We start from the raw sequence: 22,125 nt of genomic DNA on the forward strand, positions 1-22,125 counted from the left end.
TCCCTCCCCACCCCCCGACAGCCTGCCGCGTTCTTTCTCCGTTTCTCTCCCTCTCCCCCTTCCCGCCGCCCACCCCTCACAGCCTGCCGCGTTCTCCCGATTCTTGCCCTGACCGAACGGACTCCAGCATGGCCAGTCTTCAGTTTATGATTTGATGCAGTACTTTTATTTGTTACTTTAATTATTTACCTCAGTTCTTTCGTGGTTATTACTGCTTGTGCTTTGTTTGGTGCTTGGTTGTGCTTGAAATGTTGTTTAGGTGCAAGGTTCCTTCTATTTTTTTTATTTTTTATTTATTGATTGCTTATTACTTTGATCTTGGTGCTTTAGGTGCAAGGTTGCTTCTATTTTATTTGTTAATTAATTGCTTATTACTTTTTGTGCTTTGTTTGATGCTTGGTGGTGCTTTAAATGTAGTTACTTGCGCCGATTCCTTAACTGTAAGTAAGGTCTTTTTGTGTGGACAAAAGTGGACACATATGCTGCCCTAAGTTAGTTTAGTACAACTTTTTTCTGGCCAAATTGGCATAAATGGTATAAGTGGCTGGGAACGCCCCCTTTTGAAACAAAAACTGACCTAACAAAAAACGTAACTAACTTACTTACACTGGTGCAAATTAAATGGCCATATTTGCAACTAAAAAGATACATTAGAAAAATCAAGTTACAGCAAAAAAAATGGTGCAACTCATGGGGAAATTTGGGCCCTATGTCCCCTAATTCTAGACATTCCAGCCAGGGGAAACAACCTCTCAGCATCTACCCTGTCAATCCCACTCAGAATCTTATGTTTCAATGAGATCACCTCTCATTCATCTAAACTCCAGAGAGTATAGGCCCAATCTACTCAATCTCTCCTCATAGGACAACCCTCTCATCCCAAGGTTGAGATAGATAGATTTTTAGACTCCAGAGGAATTAAGGGATAGGGCAGGAAAGTGGAGTTGCGGTTGAAGTCAGCCATGATCTTATTGAATGGCAGAGCAGGCTCAAGGCGCCGTATGGACTACTCCTGCTCTTAATTCTTATGTTCTTATCCCAGGGATCAATCTAGTGAACTTTCGTTGCACCGCCTCTCAGGCAAGTATATCCTTCCTTAAATAAGGAGACCAAAACTGTGCACTGTACTCCTGGTGTGGTCTCACCAGAGTCCTGTATAATTGTAGCAGACTTTCTTATTCTTGTACTCCAACCCTCTAGCAATAAAGGTCAATATTGCCTTCCTAATTGCTAGCTGTACCTGCATGTTAACTCTCGGTGTTTCTTGTACTCAGACACCGACATCTCTCTAAACACCAACATTTAATAGTTTCTCACCATTTAAAAAATATTCTGTTTTTCTGTTCTTCCTACCAAAGTGAATAACCTCACATTTCCCCACATTATACTCCGTCTGCCACCTTATTGAGAAAGGTTGAGAAAGTGGTTATGAAAGTATACGGGATCCTGGGCTTCATAAACAGAGGCATAGAGTAAAAAAGCAAGGAGTTTATGATAAACATTTATAAAACACTGGTTCGGCCTCAACTGGAGTACCATGTCCACTTTAGGAAGGATGTGAAGGCCTTAGAGAGGGTGCAGAAAAGTTTTACAACAATGGTTCCAGTGATAAGGGAAATCAGTTATGTGGATAGACTAGAGAAACATAGAAGCATAGAAAATAGGTGCAGGAGTAGGCCATTCAGCCCTTCGAACCTGCATCACCATTCAATAAGACCATGGCTGATCATTCCCTCAGTACCCCTTTCCTGCTTTCTCTCCATACCCCTTGATCCCTTTATGTGTAGGGGACTATATCTAACTCCCTCTTGAATATATCCAATGAACTGGCATCAACAACTCTCTGCGGTAGGGAATTCCACAGGTTAACAACTCTCTGAGTGAAGAAGTTTCTCCTCATCTCAGTCCTAAATGGCCTACCCCTTATCCTAAGACTGTGTCCCCTGGTTCTGGACATCCCTATCATCGGGAACATTCTTCCCGCATCTAACCTGTCCAGTCCCGTCAGAATCTTGTACGTTTCAATGAGATCCCCTCTCATCCTTCTAAACTCCAGTGTATAAAGGCCCAGCTGATCCAGTCTCTCCTCATATGTCAGTCCCGCCATCCCGGGAATCAGTCTGGTGAACCTTCGCTGCACTCTCTCAATAGCAAGAACATCCTTCCTCAAACTGAACACAATATTCCAGGTGATGCCTCACTAAGGCCCTGTACAACTGCAGTAAGACCTCCCTGCTCCTATACTCAAATTCCCTAGCTATGAAGGCCAACATACCATTTGCCTTCTTCACCGCCTGTTGCACCTGTATGCCAACTTTCAATGACTGATGAACCATGACACCCAGGTCTCGTTGCACCTCCCCCTTTCCTAATCTGCCGCCATTCAGATAATATTCTGCCTTTGTGTTTTTGCCACCAAAATGGATAACCTCACATTTATCCACATTATACTGCATCGGCCATGCATTTGCCCACTCACCTAACTTATCCAAGTCATCCTGCAGCCTTTTAGCATCCTCCTCACAGCTCACACTGCCACCCAGTTTAGTGTCATCTGCAAACTTGGAGATATTACACTCAATTCCTTTATCTAAATCATTAATGTATATTGTAAAGAGCTGAGGTCCCAGCACTGAGCCCTGCGGCACTCCACTAGTGACTGCCTGCCATTCTGAAAAGGACCTATTTATCCCGACTCTCTGCTTCCTGTCTGCCAACCAGTTCTCTATCCACGTCAGTACATTACCCCCAATACCATGTGCTTTGATTTTGCACACCAATCTCTTGTGTGGGACCTTGTCAAAAGCCTTTTGAAAGTCCAAATACACCACATCCACTGGTTCTTCCTTGTCCACTCTACTAGTTACATCCTCAAAAAATTCCAGAAGATTGGTCAAGCATGATTTCCCTTTCATAAATCCATGCTGATTTGGACCAATCCTGTCACTGCTTTTGAAATGCGCTGCTATTTCATCTTTAATAATTGATTCCAACATTTTCCCCACTACTGATGTCAGGCTAACCGGTCTATAATTACCCGTTTTCTCTCTCCCTTCTTTTTTAAAGAGTTGTGTTACATTAGCTACTCTCCAGTCCATAGGAACTGATCCAGAGTCGACAGACAGTTGGAAATTGATCACCAATGCAGCCACTATTTCTATGGCCACTTCCTTAAGTACTCTGGGATGCAGACTATCAGGCCCTGGGGATTTATCGGCCTTCAATCCCATCAATTTCCCCAACACAATTTCCCGCCTAATAAGGATATCCTTCACTTCCTCCTTCTCACTAGACCCTCGGTCCCCTCGTACATCCAGAAGGTCATTTGTGTCTTCCTTCGTGAAGACAGAACCAAAGTATTTGTTCAATTGGTCTGCCATTTCTTTGTTCCCCATTATAAATTCACCTGAATCTGACTGCAAGGGACCTACGTTTGTTTTCACTAATCTTTTTCTCTTCACATATCTATAAAAGTTTTTGCAGTCAGTTTTTATGTTCCCAGCAAGCTTCCTCTCATACTCTATTTTCCCCCTCCTAATTAAACCCTTTGTCTTCCTCTGCTATATTACAAAATTCTCAGTCCTCAGCTTTGCTGCTGGGTTGTTCTCCTTAGAGCAGAGAAGATTGAGAGGAGCTTTGCTAGAGGTGTTCCAAATCATGAGGGGTCTAGACAGAGTAGAGACAGCGACTTTTCCCATTGGCAGAAGGGTCGAGAACCAGAGGATACAGATTTAAGGTGATTGGCAGAAGAACCAAAGGCAACATGAGGAAAAACTTTTTTACGCAGCGAATGATTAGGATCGGGAATTCACTGCCTGAAACGGTGATGGAGGTAGATTCAATTGTAGCTTTCAAAAGGGAATTGGATAAATACCTGAAGGAACAAAATTTGCAGGATACGGGGAAAGGGCGGGGGGGTGGGTCTAGCTGAAGTGCACTTGCAGAGAGCCCGCACAGGCTCGACGGCTCGAATGGCCCCCTTCTGTATGTAACTATTCTATGATTCTATTGCCCTCGCACTTAACCTGTCTATATCTCATTGCAGGCTCTTTGCGTCCCCATCGCATCTTACTTTTCCATCTAGCTTTGTATCGTCAGCAATCTTGGATACATTGCATTCGGTCCCTTCATCTAAGTCATTAATGTAGATTGTAAATAACTGAGTCCCCAGCACTGATTCTTGTGGCACCCCACTAGTTACAGCCTGTCAATCAAAAAATTACCCGTTTATCCCTACTCTCTATTTTCTGTCTGTTAACCAATCCTTTATCCATGCTAATACCTTACCCCCAATCCCATGAGCCTTTATCTTGCTTAACAACCTTTTATGTGGCATCTTTTTGAATGCATTTTGAAAATTCAAATATACTATATTCACTGGTTCATCTTTATCTACCCTACTAGTTACATCCTCAAAAAACTCTAATAAATGTGTCAAACATGATTGCCCTTTCATAAAACCATGTTGACTCTGCCTAATCATACTATGATTTTCTAAGTACTCTGTTACCACTTCCTTAATAATGGATTCCAGCATTTTCCCTGATGACTGATCTTAGGCTCGTTGGCCTGTAGTCCCTGTTTTTTTCTCTCCCTCCTTTCTTAAATAATGTGATTACATTTACTACCTTCCAATCCGCTGGGACCTTTCCTGAATCTAGGGAATTTTGGAAGATCACAACTAATACATTCACTCTCTCAGCAGCCACCTCTTTTAGAACCCCTAGGTGCTAGGCCATCAGGTCCAGGGGATTTGTCGGCTTTTAAGTCCTATTAGTTTCTCGCATACTTTTTCTCTATTGGTATTAATTCATATCACTTTAAGTTCCTCACTTTCATTTGCCCCTTGGTTCCCCACTATTTTTGGTATACTTTTTGTGTCTTCTACTGTGAAGACAGATATAAAATATTTGTTTAAAGCCTCTCCCATTTCCTTGTTCCCAAATATACTTTCTCCTGTCTCAGCCTCTAAGGGACCAATACTTACTTTTGCTACTCTCTTCCTTTTTACATGCTTGTAGAAGTTCTTACAATTTATTTTTATATTTTGAGCTAATTTACTCTCATATTCTAATTTCTCCCTTTTAATCAATTTTTGTTCACCCTTTCATCTAAAGCTCTCCCAATCCTCAGGCGTATTACTACTTTTTGTAACATTATAAGCCTTTTCTTTTAATCTATTATTATCCTTAACTTCTTTAGTTAGCCACAGATGGATCACTTTCCCCGTGGAGTTTTTATTTCTCAATTGAATATATATTTGTTGATAATTTTGGAATATTTCTTGAAATGATTGCCACTGCTTATCTTCCGTCATAATTTTAATCTAATTTCCCAATCTACCACAGCCAAACTGCCCCTCATACCAATGTAAATGGCTTTGTTTAAGTTTAAGACTCTAGTGTTGGACTTAAAAATATCACTTTCAAACTCAAAGCGAAATTGAATCATATTATGATCACTCTTTCCTGGAGGATCATTTACATAGGATTACATAGGATATATGGTACAGAAACAAGCCATTCGGCCCAGTCAGTCCAGCCGCCTTTTATGCTCCACTCGAGCCTCCTCCCGTCTTCCGGCATCTAAATCTATCAGCATAACCCTCTATTCCCTTCTCCCTCAAAAGCTTGTTTAGCCTCCCCATAATGCATCCAAACTATTTGCTTCAACCATTCTCTGTGATACGATTTCCACATTCTTACCACTCTTTGGGTAAAGAATTTTCTTCTGAATTCCCCATTGGATTTCTTGGTTACTATTTTATATTGATGGCCTCTGGTTGTGCTCTTCTGCACAAGTGGAAACATTCTCTCCGTATCCACTATCAAAACCTTTCATAATTTTAAAGACCTCCATTAGGTCACCCCTCAGCCTTCTTTTTTCAAGAGAAAAGAGACCCAGCCTGTTCATCCTTTCCTGATACCCTCTTATTTCTGGTATCATCCTTGTAAATGTTTTCTGCACCCTGTCCAGTGCTTCTATATCATTTTTATAATATGGCGACCAGAACTGTACACAGTACTTTAAGTGAGGTCTAACGAAGGTTCGATACAGGTTTAGCATAACTTCCCTATTTTTCAATTCTATACCTCTAGAAATAAACCCTAGTGCTTGGTTTGCTTTTTAAAAAATGGCCTTGCTAACCTGTGTCGCAACTTTAGTGATTGGTGTATTTGTACTCCGAGACCCCTTTGTCCTCTACCCCAGCTAGACTTGCACCCTTCAAGAAACTATAGAAACCATAGAAATTTACTGCACAGAAGAAAGCCATTCGGCCCATCGTGTCTGTGACAGCCAACAAAGAGTTATCCAGCCTAATCCCACTTTCCAGCTCTTGGTCCGTAGCCTTGAAGGTTACAGCACTTCAAGTGCATATCCAAGTACTTTTTAAATATAATGAGGGTTTCTACCTCTACTAACCTTTCAGGCTGAGTTCTAGACCCCCACCATCCTTTGGGTGAAAACATTTCTCCTCAAATCCCCTCTAACCCTCCCATCAATCTCTTTAAATCTATGCCCCTAGATATTGAAATCTCTGCTATGGGAAATAGATCCTTCCTATCCACTCTATCTAGGCCCCTCATCATTCTATACACCTCAATAAGCTTTCCCCTCAGCCTCCTCTGTTCCAACGAAAACAACCCCAGCCTATCCAATCTTTCCTGGTAGCTAAAATTCTCCAGTCCAGACAACATCCTTGTAAATCACCTCTGTACTCTCTCCAATGCAATCACATCCTTCCTGTAATGTGGTGACCAGAACTGCACGCAGTACTCCAGCTACTCTAACTAGTGTTTTATACAGTTCAAGCATAACCAACCTGCTCTTATATTCTATGTCTCGGCTAATAAAGGCAAGTATTCCGTATGCCTTCTTAACCACCTTATCCACCGTTCTGCTACCTTCAGGGATCTGTGGACACGCACTCCAAGATCCATCTGTTCCTCTACACTTCTCCGTGTCGCACCATTTAATGTCGATTCCCTCACCTGGTTAACCCTCCTCAAATGCATTACCGCACACTTCTCTAGGTTGAATTCCATTTGCCACTGTTCTGCCCACCTGACCAGTTCATTGATATCTTCCTGCTTCCTTCTTCATTATCAACCACACGGCTAAATTTTGTATCAAGTAATATGTGACCACCCTATTCTTCCTACCAAAATGTAATACCTCACATCTATCTGTGTTGAACTTCATTTGCCAATTATATGCCCATTCTGCAAATTTATTAATGTCCTCCTGTAACGTTTTGCAGCCATCCTCAGTATAGACCCTTATATTTACTATAAGTTTACTAATTAACCCGGTCTCATTACACAAAACAAGATCTAAACTAGCCTGTTCCCTGGTTTGTTCCATGACGTATTGTTCTAGGAAACTGAATCGAATACCTTCTATAAACTCATCCTCCAGACTACCGTTGCCAATTTGATTTGCCCAATCTATATGCAGATTAAAGACCCCACGATTGTTGTATTACCTTTGTTACAAGCTCCTATTATTTCTTGATTAATAGTCTTAATTAATACTCACAGTATATCTACTGTTAGGGGGTCTATAAACTACTCTCACTACTGTTTTCTGCCCTTTATTAATTTTTATCTCCACCCATACTGATTCTACTTTCTGATCTTCTGAGCCAAGATCCTTTCTCACTACTGTCCTATGTGATCCTTAATTAGCAAGGCTACTCCACCTCCTGTTCCAGTCTGCCTGTCTTTTCGATAAGTCAAGTACCCGAGATTTCGATCCCAACCCTGGTCACTCTATAATGGCTATTAGATCATACTCATTATTTGTGCCACTAATTCATCTACCATGAATGCTTTGTGCATGCAGGTAAAAAGCCTTTAGTTTTAACCTTTTAGCATTATTCCCTGCTTTCATCTTATTCGCTGATGCATGATTACCTCTAAACTCTCTGTCCCTTCCTGTCACACACTACTTATCTTTACCCAAATCGCTACACTGCTCCATTGCCTTAAGTTTTCATTTTTGATTTCTAAATTTCCCCTCACCGCTCCCTCCCCCCACTTTTTAGTTTAAAGCCCTATCTGCACCCCTAGTTATTCAATTCGCCAGGACACTGGTCCTAGCCCAGTTTAAGTGGAGACCTTCCCAATGGAACACCTCCCTGTTTCCCCAGTGCCCCATGAATCAAAATCCCTTCCTCTCACACCACTCTTTGAGCCACGCATTTAAATCTCTGATCTGCTTGTCCCGTTGCCAATTTGCTCGTGGCTCAGGTAACAATCCAGAGAACTATCTGCGGCACAGGATGCACAGGCAGAGGCTGAGTTTCCTTCACATGCAATGTTTCAGGGGGCTCAGGTTGTCACTTCAGATAGTGTCAGACATCTGCAGCCTTCTAGATGAAGACCTGCTCTCTGCTGGGCCTGGTGGCCATGCGTTACCAATGGCTGTCAAAGTGACCACCGCCCTCAACTTTTTTGCCTCCGAATCCTTCCAAGGCTCTGCTAGAGACCTATCAAGGTTCTCCCAGTCGACGGCCCTCTAATGCATTAGTCAGGTGACTAATGGGTTGTTTGCCAGGGGCGGCAATTATGTGAACGTCCCCTGCGATGATGCCAGTCACAATGAGTGGCCGCTCGGGTTTGTATCTCTGGCTGGCTTCCCACAGGTGCAGGGCATTATCAACTGCACAAGTGTGACAATCTGCACATCCCCAGATCAACCGGGAGTATTTGTGAACCAAAAAGGCTTCCACTCCATCAATGTGCAACTGGTGTGCAACCACATTAAGATCTTTATAGAAACATGGAAAATAGGTGCAGTATGCCATTCGGCTCTTCGAGCCTGCACCACCATTCAATATGATCATGGCTGATCATGCATTTCAGTACCCCAGTCCTGCTTTCTCTCCATACCCCTTGATCCCTTTAGCCATAAGGGCCACATCTAACGCACTTTTGAATATATCTAACAAACTGGCCTCAACAACTTTCTGTGGTAGAGAATTCCACATGTCCACAACTCTCTGAGTGAAGAAGTTTCTCCTCATCTCGGTCCTAAATGGCTTACCACTTATCCTTAGACTGTGACCCCTGGTTCTGGACATCCCCTACATCGGGAACATTCTTCCTGCATCTAACCTGTCCAATCCTGTCAGAATTTTATATGTTTCTATGAGATCCCCTCTCATTCTTCTAAATTTCATTGAATACAAGCCTAGTCAATCCAGTCTTTCTTCATATGTCAGTCCTGTCATCCCGGGAATCAGTCTGGTGAACCTTCGCTGCACTCCCTCAATAGCAAGAATGTCCTTCCTCAGATTATGAGACCAAAACTGTATACCAAGGCTCTGTACAACTGTAGTAAGACCTCCCTGCTCCGATCAGAGGACTTTGGATGCCATTGGGAAAAGAAGTGAAAGTCATGCAGTACTGAAGATGCAAAAATTTTGGACACCGAACTCGGGATAGAGAATGTCCCTACTTCATCAGCTATGAAGGCCAACATGCCATTTGATTTCTTCACCGCCTGCTGTACATGCATGCCAACCATCAATGACTGATGTACCATGACACCCAGGTCTCGTTGCACCTCCCCCTTTACCAATCTGTCACCATTCAGATAATAATCAGCCCTCCTGTTTTTACCACCAAAGTGGATAACCTCACATTTATCCACATTGTACTGCATCTGCAATGTATTTGCCCACTCACCGAACCTGTCCAAGTCACCCTGCAGCCTCTTCGCATCCTTCTCACAGCTCACACTGCCACCCAGCTTAGTGTCAGGTGTGCATATGATTCCCGGAGAGATGTCATGATTCTTTCATCCTGCGGCAGTCCAAGCTCCTTGACAACTTTGGACCTGCAAGCAGGGGTGGCTGCTAGGAGACAAGTGATACCCACTTAAAAATTGGCTGATGACAACTGTCAGAAACCTGACCAATGAAGCCCAACAGCGCTACAATGAATGCTATATGACCACCAGATGTGTGATCGAACAAGCCATAGGCATGCTGAAGATGCGCTTCAGGTACTTAGACAGATCTGGAGGCACCCTTCAGTATGCATCAGTCAGAGTGTCCAGAAATGTCATGGTGTGCTGCACTCTGCACAACAACGAGGAGGAGGAAGGAGATGAGGGCTATGCAGCACCAGCTGCTCACATTGCTGCAAGGGATGCCAGTGACGCCTTTATTAATACAAGGTTAACTTAGGATGCACCAGTGGACCGATGTCAGAAGCACATGCAATGGCCACTCTTCCTGCTCTACCCCCTCCCCCACCCAATGCCACTGAGACAAAGCAGTCCTGCAAAGAACCAACCACCCCTTACACATCTCCTCATTGGTCCCCGTCAATTTATGTCTTCCTATTCATCATCAAACAAGTTAAAAGGCGACTTGCCACTCAGCAACCAAGAATGGGCAAGATGGGAAAGTGGTGCAGAAGAATAAAATTTATGTGATTCTACTAAAGAACATTTTCTCCAACACCCATGTGCCCATGTACATACCCTTGTGACACTACAAAACTTTACTCTTACTTTTCCTGCTGCTCCTATGTGTGCATCCGCTGTAGCTTCAGCAGAGCTCGAGTCAGGCTGCTCAGATCCCTGCTCTGACTGTTGAGACACTCTTGGCTGACGATGTTTGAGTGTTGGAGCCCGTGAAGGCCTTGGCAAAGACAACTCCACCCGCACCAGCACGGGCAGACATGGCCATCGGGAGAGGAGGCAGCATGTCAGGTACTGACGGGCACAATGGGTAAGAAGTGAAAGTGCTTTGTGTTGTGTATCTGTAAAGCATGCACTCCCATTTTCCGCTACCAGGGAGCTCATCCTCTGAAGTCCCAAGGGATCCCAGCATCCCTTGGGAGCACTGTATATAAGCTGGCCCCTAAGGCCTGTGCCTCACTCTGGAGTGCCTTATTAAAGACTGAGGTCACTGTTACTTTAACCTCCCTGTGTGCAGTCTCATCCATGTTAGGAACACAATAACTGGCGACGAGGATACGAATCCAATGCAAAGTGCAGCAAACTGTGGGCATCCTGGAGATGTTCTTGGAGGGTAAGGACTGGGAAGCCGATGTCGAACGGCTAGACCAGTACTTTGTAGCCAACGAGCTGGATGGAGAAGGAAGCGCTGCAAAAAGGAGAGCGGTGCTCCTCACGGTCTGCGGGGCACCGACCTACAGCCTCATGAAGAATCTTCTGGCTCTGGTGAAACCCACAGATAAGTCATACGAGGAGCTATGTACACTGGTTCGGAAACATCTTAACCCGAGGGAGAGCGTGCTGATGGCGAGATAGCAGTTCTACACGTGCCAGCGATCTGAAGGTTGGGAAGTGGCGAGCTACGTCGCCGAGCTAAGGCGACTTGCAGGACAATGTGAGTTTGATGGCTACCTGGAGCAAATGCTCATAGACTTTTTTGTATTGGGCATTGGCCATGAGACCATCCTACGAAAACTTTTGACTGTAGAGACACCGACCCTCATTGCGATAGCACAGGCGTTTATATCACCAGTGATAACACCAAACAAATTTCTCAGCACACAAGTGCTAGCAATGTTCATAAATTAACTAGAACTGTGTTTGCGAGCAGAAATGTACAGGGCGGAACCCACGAGTCTGCAATTGCCAGCAGGCCTCAGGTGACCCAGATGACTCAGAGTCCACAACAAAGGATGAATGCGAGGCAATTCACACCTCCGTGCCAGAGGAAGATCGGTTCATGGTCGATCAAAGCAATTTCGAGCCTCAGAGAGAGGAGGCAGATACTGAAGTACACGGGGTGCACACATTTTCGACGAAATGTCCACCTATAATGCTAAACGTAAAATTGAATGGCTTACCCGTAGCCATGGAACTGGACACTGGCGCTAGCCAATCCATCATGAGTATAAAGATGTTTGAGAGACTGTGGTGCAACAAGGCATTCAGACCAGCTCTGAACCCCATCCACACGAGACTGAGAACGTACACCAAAGAGCTTATCACTGTCCTGAGCTTATCAGTGCCATGGTCAAGGTCATCTATGACGGCACGGTGCACGAACTGCCACTCTGGATTGTCCCGGGTGAGGGCCCCACCCTGCTTGTAAGGAGCTGGCTGGGCAAAATCCACTGGAACTGGGATGACATCCGAACGCTATCATATGTCGATGAGACCTCATGTACCCAGGTTCTCAACAAATTTCCTTTCCTTTTTGAGCCAGGCATTGGAAACTTTTCCGAGGCGAAGGTGCGGATCCACTTGGTCCCAGAGGCACGACCCATTCACCACAAGGCGCGAGCGGTAGCTCACATGATGAAAGAGAGTGAAAATCGAGCTGGACAGGCTGCAATGCCCCAGTGGAATTCAGCGAGTGGGCCAGCCCGATTGTTCCAGTACTCAAAGGTGATGGCACGGTCAGGATTTGCGGCGATTATAAAGTAACTATTAATTGTTTCTCGCTACAGGACCAATACCCGTTACCTAAGGCAGACGATCTATTTGTGATGCTGGCAGGAGGCAAGATGTTCACCAAGCTTGACCTGACTTCGGCCTACATGACACAGGAGCTGGAGGAGTCTTCGAAGGGCCTCACCTGCATCAACACGCACAAGGGACTGTTCATCTACAACAGATGCCTGTTTGGAATTCGGTTGGCTGCAGCGATCTTCCAGAGAAACATGGAGAGCCTACTCAAGTCGCTACCACGCACGGTGGTCTTTCAGGACGACATATTGGTCACGGGTCGGGACACTGCCGAGCACCTACAAAACCTGGAGGAGGTCCTCCAATGACTGGATCGCATAGGGCTGCGGCTGAAGAGGTTGAAATGCGTCTTCATGGCAACAGAAGTGGAGTTTTTGGGGAGAAAGATCTTGGCGGATGGCATTCGGCCCACAGACGCCAAAACAGAGGCTATCAGGATCGCGCCCAGGCCACAGAACGTCACGGAGCTGCGGTCGTTCCTGGGACTCCTCAACTATTTTGGTAACTTCCTACCAGGGTTAAGCACCCTCTTAGAGCCCCTACATGTGTTACTACGTAAAGGTGAGAACTGGGTATGGGAAAAAAAACAAGTACCGTATATACTCGCGTATCATGCGACTTTTGAAGACCTAAATTGTAACCTAAATTTGGGGGGTCGCATGATACGCGAGATACAAAATTTGCGGGTGTGAAGTGCTGGCCAAGATTAGGCTGTTAGGCTGTTAAGCAGACCGTATCCACGCTGAATCTCGGCATGCTCCAACAATCCTCTATGTAAAGACATTTCTCTTGGTTTCTCCTCTCACTCTCCATGATGGTTGTAAATCGAATATCCCTGGTTGATATTAGTTCCTCGATACTCATGACCAAATCATTAGTTTATGTGGAAAACAAGCCAAGTTCCTGCAGCACACCACTAACTACATCCTCCCAATGCAAAGGTCGGGGGGGGAGAGAGAGTCGCGGAGGTCGGGGGGGAGAGAGAGTCGCGGAGATTGGGGGGGAGAGAGAGTCGCGGAGGTCGGGGGGGGAGAGAGAGTCGCGGAGGTCGGGGGGGGAGAGAGAGTCGTGGAGGTCGGGGGGGGAGAGAGAGTCGCGGAGGTCGGGGGGGGAGAGAGAGTCGTGGAGGTCGGGGGGGGAGAGAGAGTCGCGGAGGTCGGGGGGGAGAGAGAGTCGCGGAGGTCGGGGGGGCAGAGAGAGTCGCGGAGGTCGGGGGGGAGAGAGTCGCGGAGGTCGGGGGGGGAGAGAGCACGGAGAAAGAGCACGGAGAGAGAGTACGGAGAGAGAGCACGGAGAGAGAGTACGGAGAGAGAGCACGGAGAGAGAGCAGAATCCACTCGATGTTTCATGTTAAGGTCTGTATTCGATCTCAAAAAAGTGACTCGCATGATACATGAGATATATGGTAAAATCATGTTTTGGGGACAAAAATTTAGGGGTCGCATGATACGCGAGATCGCAGGATACGCGAGTATATACGGTAATTGCTTTTGAGAAAGCCAGAAACATTTTATGCTCCAACAAGCTGCTTGTATTGTATAACCCGTGTAAAAGACTTGTGCTACCATGTGACACGTCGTCGTACGGAGTCGGGTGTGTATTACAACAAGCTAACGTTGCGGGGAAGTTGCAACCTGTCGCCTATGCTTCCAGGAACTTGTCTAAGGCCGAGAGGGCCAACAGCATGATTGAGAAAGAGGCATTAGCGTGTGTGTTCGGGGTAAAGAAAATGCATCAGTACCTGTTTAGCCTCAAATTTGAGCTGGAAAGCGATCACAAGACCCTCATATCCCTGTTCGCTGAAAACAAGGGGATAAATACTAATGCCTCAGCCCGCATACAAAGGTGGGCACTCGAGCTATAAGCGTATAACTATACCATCTGCCACCGAGAACTGTGCGGATGCTCTCAGTCGGCTACCATTGCCCACCACGGGGGTGGAAATGGCGCAGCCCGCAGACTTGTTGATGGTCATGGAAGCGTTTGAAAATGATAAATCACCTGTCACGGGTCGCAAGATTAGGACTTGGACCAGCCAAGATCCTCTGCTGTCCCTAGTAAAAAACTATGTACTGCATGGGAGCTGGGCCAGCATCCCCATTGAAATGCAAGAGCTAATCAAGCCGTTCCAGCGGCAAAAGGATGAGCAGACTGCCTATTGTGAGGTAACCGCGTAGTGCTACCAAAAAAAGGGCAGCGAGGCGTTCATCTCGGATCTCCACAGCACACACCCGGGTATAGTAATGATGAAAGTGATAGCCAGATCCCATGTGTGGCGGCCCGGTATCGACTCTGACTTAGAGTCCTGTGTATGGCATTGCAGCGTATGTGCTCAGTTGAGCAATGTGCCCAGAGAGGCACCACTAAGTTTGTGGTCCTGGCCCTCCAGACCATGGTCGAGGATCCATGTCGACTATGCAGGTCCGTTTCTCGGTAAAATGTTCCTGGTGGTGGTGGATGCTTTTTCAAAATGGATTGAATGTGAAATATTGTCGGGAAGCACCGCCACTGCCACCATTTAAAGCCTGAGGGCCATGTTTGCTACCCACAGCCTGCCTGACATACTGGTCAGTGACAACGGGCCATGTTTCACCAGTGCCGAATTTAAAGAATTCAAGACCCGCAATGGGATGAAACATGTCGCCTCGGTCCCGTTTAAACCAGCCTCCAATGGGCAGGCACAGAAGGCAGTACAAACAATCAAACAGGCCTTAAACGAGTCACAGAAGGCTCACTCCAAACACGCCTGTCCCGAGTACTGCTTAGCTACCGCTCGAGACCCCACTCGCTCACAGGGGTGCCCCCGGCTGAGCTACTCATGAAAAGGACACTTAAAACCAGACTCTTGCTGGTTCACCCCAACCTGCATGATCAGGTAGAGAGCAGGCGGCAGCAACAAAATGTAAACGATGGTCGCGCCACTGTGTCATGGGAAATTGATCTGAATGACCTTGTGTATGTGCTAAATTATGCACATGGTTCCAAGTGGATCACGGGCACGGTGATAGCTAAAGAAGGGAATAGGGTGTTTGTAGTCAAACTAGACAATGGACAAATTTGTAGAAAGCACCTGGACCAAACGAGGCTGCAGTTCACAGACTACCCTGAACAACGCACAGCAGACACCACCTTTTTCGAGCTCACAACACACACCCAAAGGATCAACGACACCACGCCAGACCAGGAAATCGAACCCATCACTCCCAACAGCTCAGCAAAGTCAGGCTCACCTAGCAGCCCTGCAGGGCCAACAACACGCCAGCCCAGCGAGGGCACAGCCAACACACCAGAACAGACATTTATACCGAGGCGGTCCACCAGGGAAAGACCGCCTCACCTTGCAAATAGTTTTCACTTTGACTTTGAGGGGGAGTGATGTTGTGTATCTGTAAAGCATGCACTCCCATGTTCCGCCACCAGGGAGCTCATCCCCTGAAGTCCCAAGGGATCCCAGCATCCCTTGGGAGCACTGTATATAAGGCCTGTTCCTCACTCTGGAGTGTCTTAATAAAGACTGAGGTCACTGTTACTTTAACCTCCCTGTGTGCAGTCTCATCTGTGTTAGGAACACAACAACTGGCGACGAGTACGCGAATCCAACGCAAAGATGCAGCAAACTGTGGGCACCAAAATGCCACTGATCTCCAGCGCTTCCTCCTCTGCAATTGTTAGCTGTGAGATCTGTGGAGGACAACGTCCGGTTCTCTCCTGCTCCCGGGTATTCTGTGCTCTCTTCCCCTGCAACTGGGCGACTGTAATGGCATGTATTCACCCGATGTATGCAATGCATTTGGTGAGGGTGACTATCAGGGAGAGGCATCAAATTGCATAAGGATAAGGGGGATTGGCATTGGTGGATGGATAGATGGGGGGTGTGAGGAAGTGCAGAGAAAGCGAACAATGGGTGCGCTTGCAAGGTAAGTGAATGTGAGGAGTAATGTGATGGAGTCGGCTTGACAAGGCAGAGTGAGGGAGTGGGTGATGCGCACAGCATGATGTAGGTGAATGTGCAACTCACCTTTCTTGACCTGGTTAGATCATTAAAGCACATCCTGGACTAAATCCAGGAGCGTGGTATAATGCTTTTGCTGCTGACCTGTTAGCTCACCTTCAGCCACATCTTCTTTATGGCAACAGCAGGTTTCTTCCTCCAGTTGCTGGGGAAGAGTATCTCACCCTCGCTCCTCACTACCCCCAGCAGTGCATTAGGCTATGCATTGTTAAATCGAGGCATAGCCCTTGAGCGTTCTGGATTCATCATGAAACTGCTTCCTTTCTTGCTTCCAACTCCCAACTCCTCCAAATTCCATCTCTGGATTGGCCCTTTAAATGCTGAAATTGAGATCTCTGCGCTTCCTCATCCAATGGCACTCATCATGCCCGCTACTGCACAATTGATGGAAGTAAAATGATAATGAGGTGGCTGTGTTAAATTATCACAGACAAACGTGCTGAAATTCCTTCCAGGTTTCCCATGCGATATCGGACCTTCCTGTTCCCGACACGTTAATATCAGGGTCTAGGTGTATTCATAAGTGAGCCCCATAACTACCTGATTGCCAAGGTATGGGATTGCCATGCAGTTTTTGTCTGTTTCATTACTCCTTTAGACCTACCTCAGTGAGTTTGATGATTTCTCCAGAGCTGAGACATAACTTTTTGTTGTCATCCAGAACCGTGTTCATGTTTTCAATCCATAGTGCATCTACTGGCCCATCAAACATGTACCACTTTTTCATTGGATCTGTGGCTGCGGCTCCAGCCCGAATTAAAGATGAAAGAATGCCATCTGTCCTGTAAAAAGACAAAGAGTAGTGTGTGCACTGATTGTATCCTCTCCTAACTGACAAACAAATACAGCACCACTGGCATGCACTAATGCTTATTTTCTTCATAATCTTTTCTTCACTTTTAAACTTTTTAAAACTTTTCTTCATAAACTCCGATGCAGTACTGAGGGAGTACTGCACTGTTGGAGGTTCTGTCTTTTGGATGAGTCGTTAAACCGAGGTCCCATCTGCCCTCTCAGGTAAACATAAAAGATATCATAGCATATTGGAAAAAGAGGGGGGAGTTCTCCCTGGTGTCCTGGCCAATATTTTCCTCAACCAACACCACTAAAATAGATTATCTGGTCTTTAGCACATTGCTGTTTGTAGGATTCTTGCTGTGAGCTATTTAGCTGCTGTGTTTCCTATGTTACAACAAAAAAGTACTTCATTAGCTATAAAGCGCTTTGGGATGTCATGAGGTCATGAAAGGCACTATATAAATGCATAACTTTCTTTTTTTCTTAGATCACACAGTAATAATTTCCTAAATATAAGTAGCTTAATACAGTTTCCACTTTAATCTAATACTATGATTTGTAGCATCAGCAAGATATCTAAACATTGCATTATGGTGCAGCATTGTAATTCTGCGGAGAGTGTTGCAGTACTATATAGAGTGCTGTGTTACTATATTGTATCACACACATTGCAACGTTACAATGCAGTGTTTGCTTATTATGAACCAACTGTGCTTACCATTCATGAGTTAAAAGATCAAATTCCCCGTACAGCTGACCCATGGTTATGGATTTGGGGTTGAGAACAAACACAGAGACTTTTTCGTAATGTTCGCCACTGACCGACATCTGTCCTTTTAGGGCTGACAGTGCTGCTGATAGGACTTGGTAACACTAGGTAAAGAGGGAACAAAAGTATAGGTGCCATCTGAATATTCTAAAGGAATTCTTCTATTTCTATCGTAAAATATATGTCAATTTATGCTAATCATGGAGCAATTGACTACTTGACAGTGATTTTAAAGCCAGTATATTGCTATGCAGAATGTGTTAGATATTAAGTTGCATTTGTGTCTTTATGCTACTTCCAATGGCAGCTGGTTTGACACTGTGTTAAGTCTAGAGTAAAAACAGCACAGCACAATTATTTAGAGAACAAAAGCAAAATACTGCGGATGCTGGAAACTGAAATAAAAACAGAAAATGCTGGAAATCTCAGCAGGTCAGGCAGCATCTGTGGAGAGATATAGAGTTAACATTTCGGGTCGATGATCCTTTGGGTCAACAACCTGAAACGTTAACACTATTATTTAAGGATCCATTTTGCTGTTGGATAATCAACTAGCTTTGTAGTTTGGTGCCAATCCAACATTGTAAGTGTTCCCTTTAATCTCTGATTAACTTTTTAAACTCAGTGACAGGCAGCCTATTACCAGCATGATACCATATTAGCCTTCCTCCTGTGTGCACAGCCATTCGTTCTATACCTCATGCTGACACATGTTCACTTATGTTTTCTGTAGACAAGCCCCAAGCTGATGCAGCTGGCGCCAGGAAACATAGCCACCACATGAGCACCTGTCAGGCACCAGCACAGAAACTTTCACTTCAGATAGGCTGGGTGAGGAGACAGGGTGGCCGAAATTCAGGGTCTCAAAAAGACCCGTTAATGGCCCTTCTGCAGCGGCCATTCCTAAAAATTGAATGGCCGCCACTTTGGGGTCAAGAGGCCGACCCGACTTAAATTCAGGTCGGGGATTTTTCGGTCTGGACCTCATCCTGCCCAAGTGGTTGCACCGCCAATGAAAACAAAAAAGCAATAAAAATACTTACCCATCAATTGTCACCTGAATCCATCGATCCCCTGCCATGCGGTGCCCCCGGCAGGTTTTTCTGCCGATGCACCACCTCCACACTGAGTGCGGCCCGGCAGGGCGGCCGCCCTTAAAAGGGAAGGCCCATTGCCGAGGCCGGAATGGAAACATTTTTGCCGGCCGACTTGCTGAATGGCCAGCAAAATACTGCCCCCAGGTTCGCCGGGCCGCCAACCCGGCCCAATCCCTACCTGGTGGCCCAGTGGCCATAGTTAAAACATGAAAGAATCTTTCCCCTTTAACGGAGGGGAGAGAGCATGGTGATGCACACGCGCTGTGAGGTCACCACGACTCCACCGCTGATTGACATCGGCGGAGGTCCGACCGACCCATTTTCAGCCAGCCAGCTTTCTGGTGTACCTGAATTTCGGCCCCAGGATCACGTGAGGCACTCAGCATTTAAAAAAAATTGTTCATGGGATGTGGGCGTCGCTGGCAAGGCCGGCATTTATTGCCCATTCCTAATTGCCTTTGAGAAGATGGTGGTGAGCTACCTTCTTGAACTGCTACAGTCCGTGTGGTCAAGGTACTCCCACAGTGCTGTTGGTAGGGAGTTCCAGGATTTTGACCGAGCGACGATAAAGGGACGACAATATACTTCCAAGTCAGGATGGTGAGTGACTTGGAGGGAGACGTGGAGATGATGGTGTTCTCATGCGCCTGCTGCCCTTGTCCTTCTAGGTGGTAGAGGTTGTGTGTTTGGGAGGTGCTGCCAAAGAAGCTTTGGTGAATTGCTGCAGTGCATCTTGTAGACGGTACACACTGCAGCCACAGTACGTCGATGGTGGAGGGAGTGAATGTTTAAGGTGGTGGATGGGGTGCCAGTGAGGAGGGGCAACAGATGAGGATAAATGAGATGAAGGGAGAATTAGGGGTTGGCATACAGCTGCATGGGGGCCCATGCATTTCTACCTTATTAGGGCTTCATATCGAGCTGAACTGATTCATTAACAGAAGCCCTTCATACACAACCTTCAGAGCTTCCTGCATAAAATGATGCAGCATATGCAGAAATGCTGCTGTGTAGGCAGGCAAGATTGTTTCTGGAATTTACAGAGCACCAAGAGCGAGTGGCAGTTCCAGGGTGAATTTCAAGGATGTCCCTGAGGACAGAGAAACCAAGTGCATATGCAGGGCAGCATTATGTCCATGCATTGGGCTCCAGGTTATATTCTCAATTCTGGTCTCGGGTGGCTGGGGAATCAGTTTGAAAGGACATTAATGGCTGGCTTCAAGCTCTTAGTGGTGGCCAAAGATTTGCCCCTACAATGATCCCTGGTCATTCACAAGGGTCACCCAGCAGTTGGGCATGGCAGCAAGAGAGACGGATGAGGAACCGACCTTTCAGAATGACCATCTGCCTATCCCAGCCTGCTCCCTTGGAGGATTGTAGAAGAGGCAGGTAGAGGATAGTAGCAGCAGATCAGCACAGATGCAGAAGTACTGACAATAGTTGCAAGGCCATTTCATGACCCAGCAGAAAGAGGTGAAGAGCTACAAGTGGCTCACGAGGTCCGCACTGAAGAGCCACCACACGTACTGTAGCATCAGCTTTCTGGCCATTTTGATGAACAATACTTTAAATCATCAAATCCAAAACCTCCATGAAAGAACTGTACTGTTTGGCAAGCTTGTGGGAGTGGCTTGGGGAATAGGAAGGTGCATTCATATGCAAACGAACATTTCACCCTGATAGGCTGGGTGGAAGGGAACCCAGACCGATTGATGTCATCACCATTTAAAGTGATTACTGGGAACAATGCCCCGAGAAGTAACACAGAGACATTATACCTTCGCATTATTAAAGCACAGTCACGACTCAGTCCCAACCGAAACTGGTGCAAGGCAGGAAATGACCGGGCCATTGTCTTCCAGGAGATAAGCCAGTTAAGCAAGATCGGTTTGAGATTGAAACCCATTACCTGCTAATGGGGGCCATCAACTCAAGAAATAACAGACATCCAGTAATCAACACCCACTGTCTCTCCAGATGCAAGGCCTGGGAGCGGGAAAACGAAATATCATTTTTCACAAAGATTTCAAAGGCTACGAGCCATTCCAGGCCACCGGGGGGATGGGGGGATGGGGTTCCGGACAGATCACCTGAGTCAATGCATCGGTCAGTATTGGCGGGAGGAAAGGTGATGGGTTTTGAGGATATGAGCCGTTTTGCAACAAGCTAAAAAAGCTGAAGCGGAAGCTCTGGCAAGCTGAAGTTCAAGCTCAAGTTCGAAGCTCTCTTCATTTCAACACAACACCGCCAGAAGCTGAGCGCTGCTCTTCAACCCTCACCAACGGACCTCGACTCAAACAGGAACTTGGATATTGTGTCAGCAGTACGGAACCTGGAGCGAGACGTACAGGAAGAAGCTGCAAGCAAGACAACGGGCAATCAGGGTGAGCATATTGCCTGTGCCTACACATCCACAAGACCATTTAGCTGTGTGAGGGGGTGATTTTAAGTCCCAACCAAACCCAAGGGGTTTAGTGCTGGGAGGGATCCTGTGTTAGTTTATTTCACGGGAGCATTCTTTTATTAAGCCGTGATAACTTAGTATGGCAGGGCTTATTGGATAAGCCAGGGTTGTACTGTTTTGCACTGTTTATGAGTGGTGTTGTTAATCTTATTAAACAAAATACGTTGAGCCCAAAAAACATGTGTCTGAGTCTGATCTGTCCTTATAATCCCTATCGTCCAGAACTTGTAGTAGGAGGTGAGTTTTCGGTACGTCCGAATAAACCACCTACATGCTCCCTCCTATAGTGGTGGCACTTAAAAGAAGCATTAGAATAGAGAGTAGACAATACACACCCTACCCTCTCACCAAGAACCAGGAAGCAAAGATTTAAGTATGGTTTGGTGCAAAATGAAGGCATCTTGACTGTTGCCAGGGGTTCATGTCATCTGCATTATTCTGTTTCTTTTGGTCTGACACCAGTTGCACATTGATAGAGTGATCTCCTTTCCAATTCATATATGCAATGAGTTGTTGTTAAGGACCA

The 22,125-nt window shown here is 46.0% G+C and overlaps 1 protein-coding gene across 8 annotated transcripts in view; it reads right to left on the reverse strand.

The window, feature by feature from the left end:
• The window catches only part of dnah1 (dynein, axonemal, heavy chain 1), a 668,552-nt gene that overhangs the window by 267,750 nt on the left and 378,677 nt on the right, over window positions 1-22,125 (reverse strand). For all 8 annotated transcript variants that reach the window (XR_011596078.1, XM_070895813.1, XM_070895814.1 and 5 more), the window contains 2 exons: window positions 17,988-18,142; window positions 17,076-17,253 (listed from right to left, as the gene is read on the reverse strand). Coding sequence is in view for 7 of the 8 variants with exons in the window: in XM_070895813.1 (XP_070751914.1) it covers window positions 17,076-17,253; window positions 17,988-18,142 (333 nt within the window). In the remaining variant the exon portion in view is untranslated. The remainder of the gene's footprint in view (window positions 1-17,075; window positions 17,254-17,987; window positions 18,143-22,125) is intronic.

This window comes from Pristiophorus japonicus, chromosome 12 (assembly GCF_044704955.1).
Source record: "Pristiophorus japonicus isolate sPriJap1 chromosome 12, sPriJap1.hap1, whole genome shotgun sequence".
In the NCBI taxonomy this organism is placed as follows: domain Eukaryota; kingdom Metazoa; phylum Chordata; class Chondrichthyes; family Pristiophoridae; genus Pristiophorus; species Pristiophorus japonicus.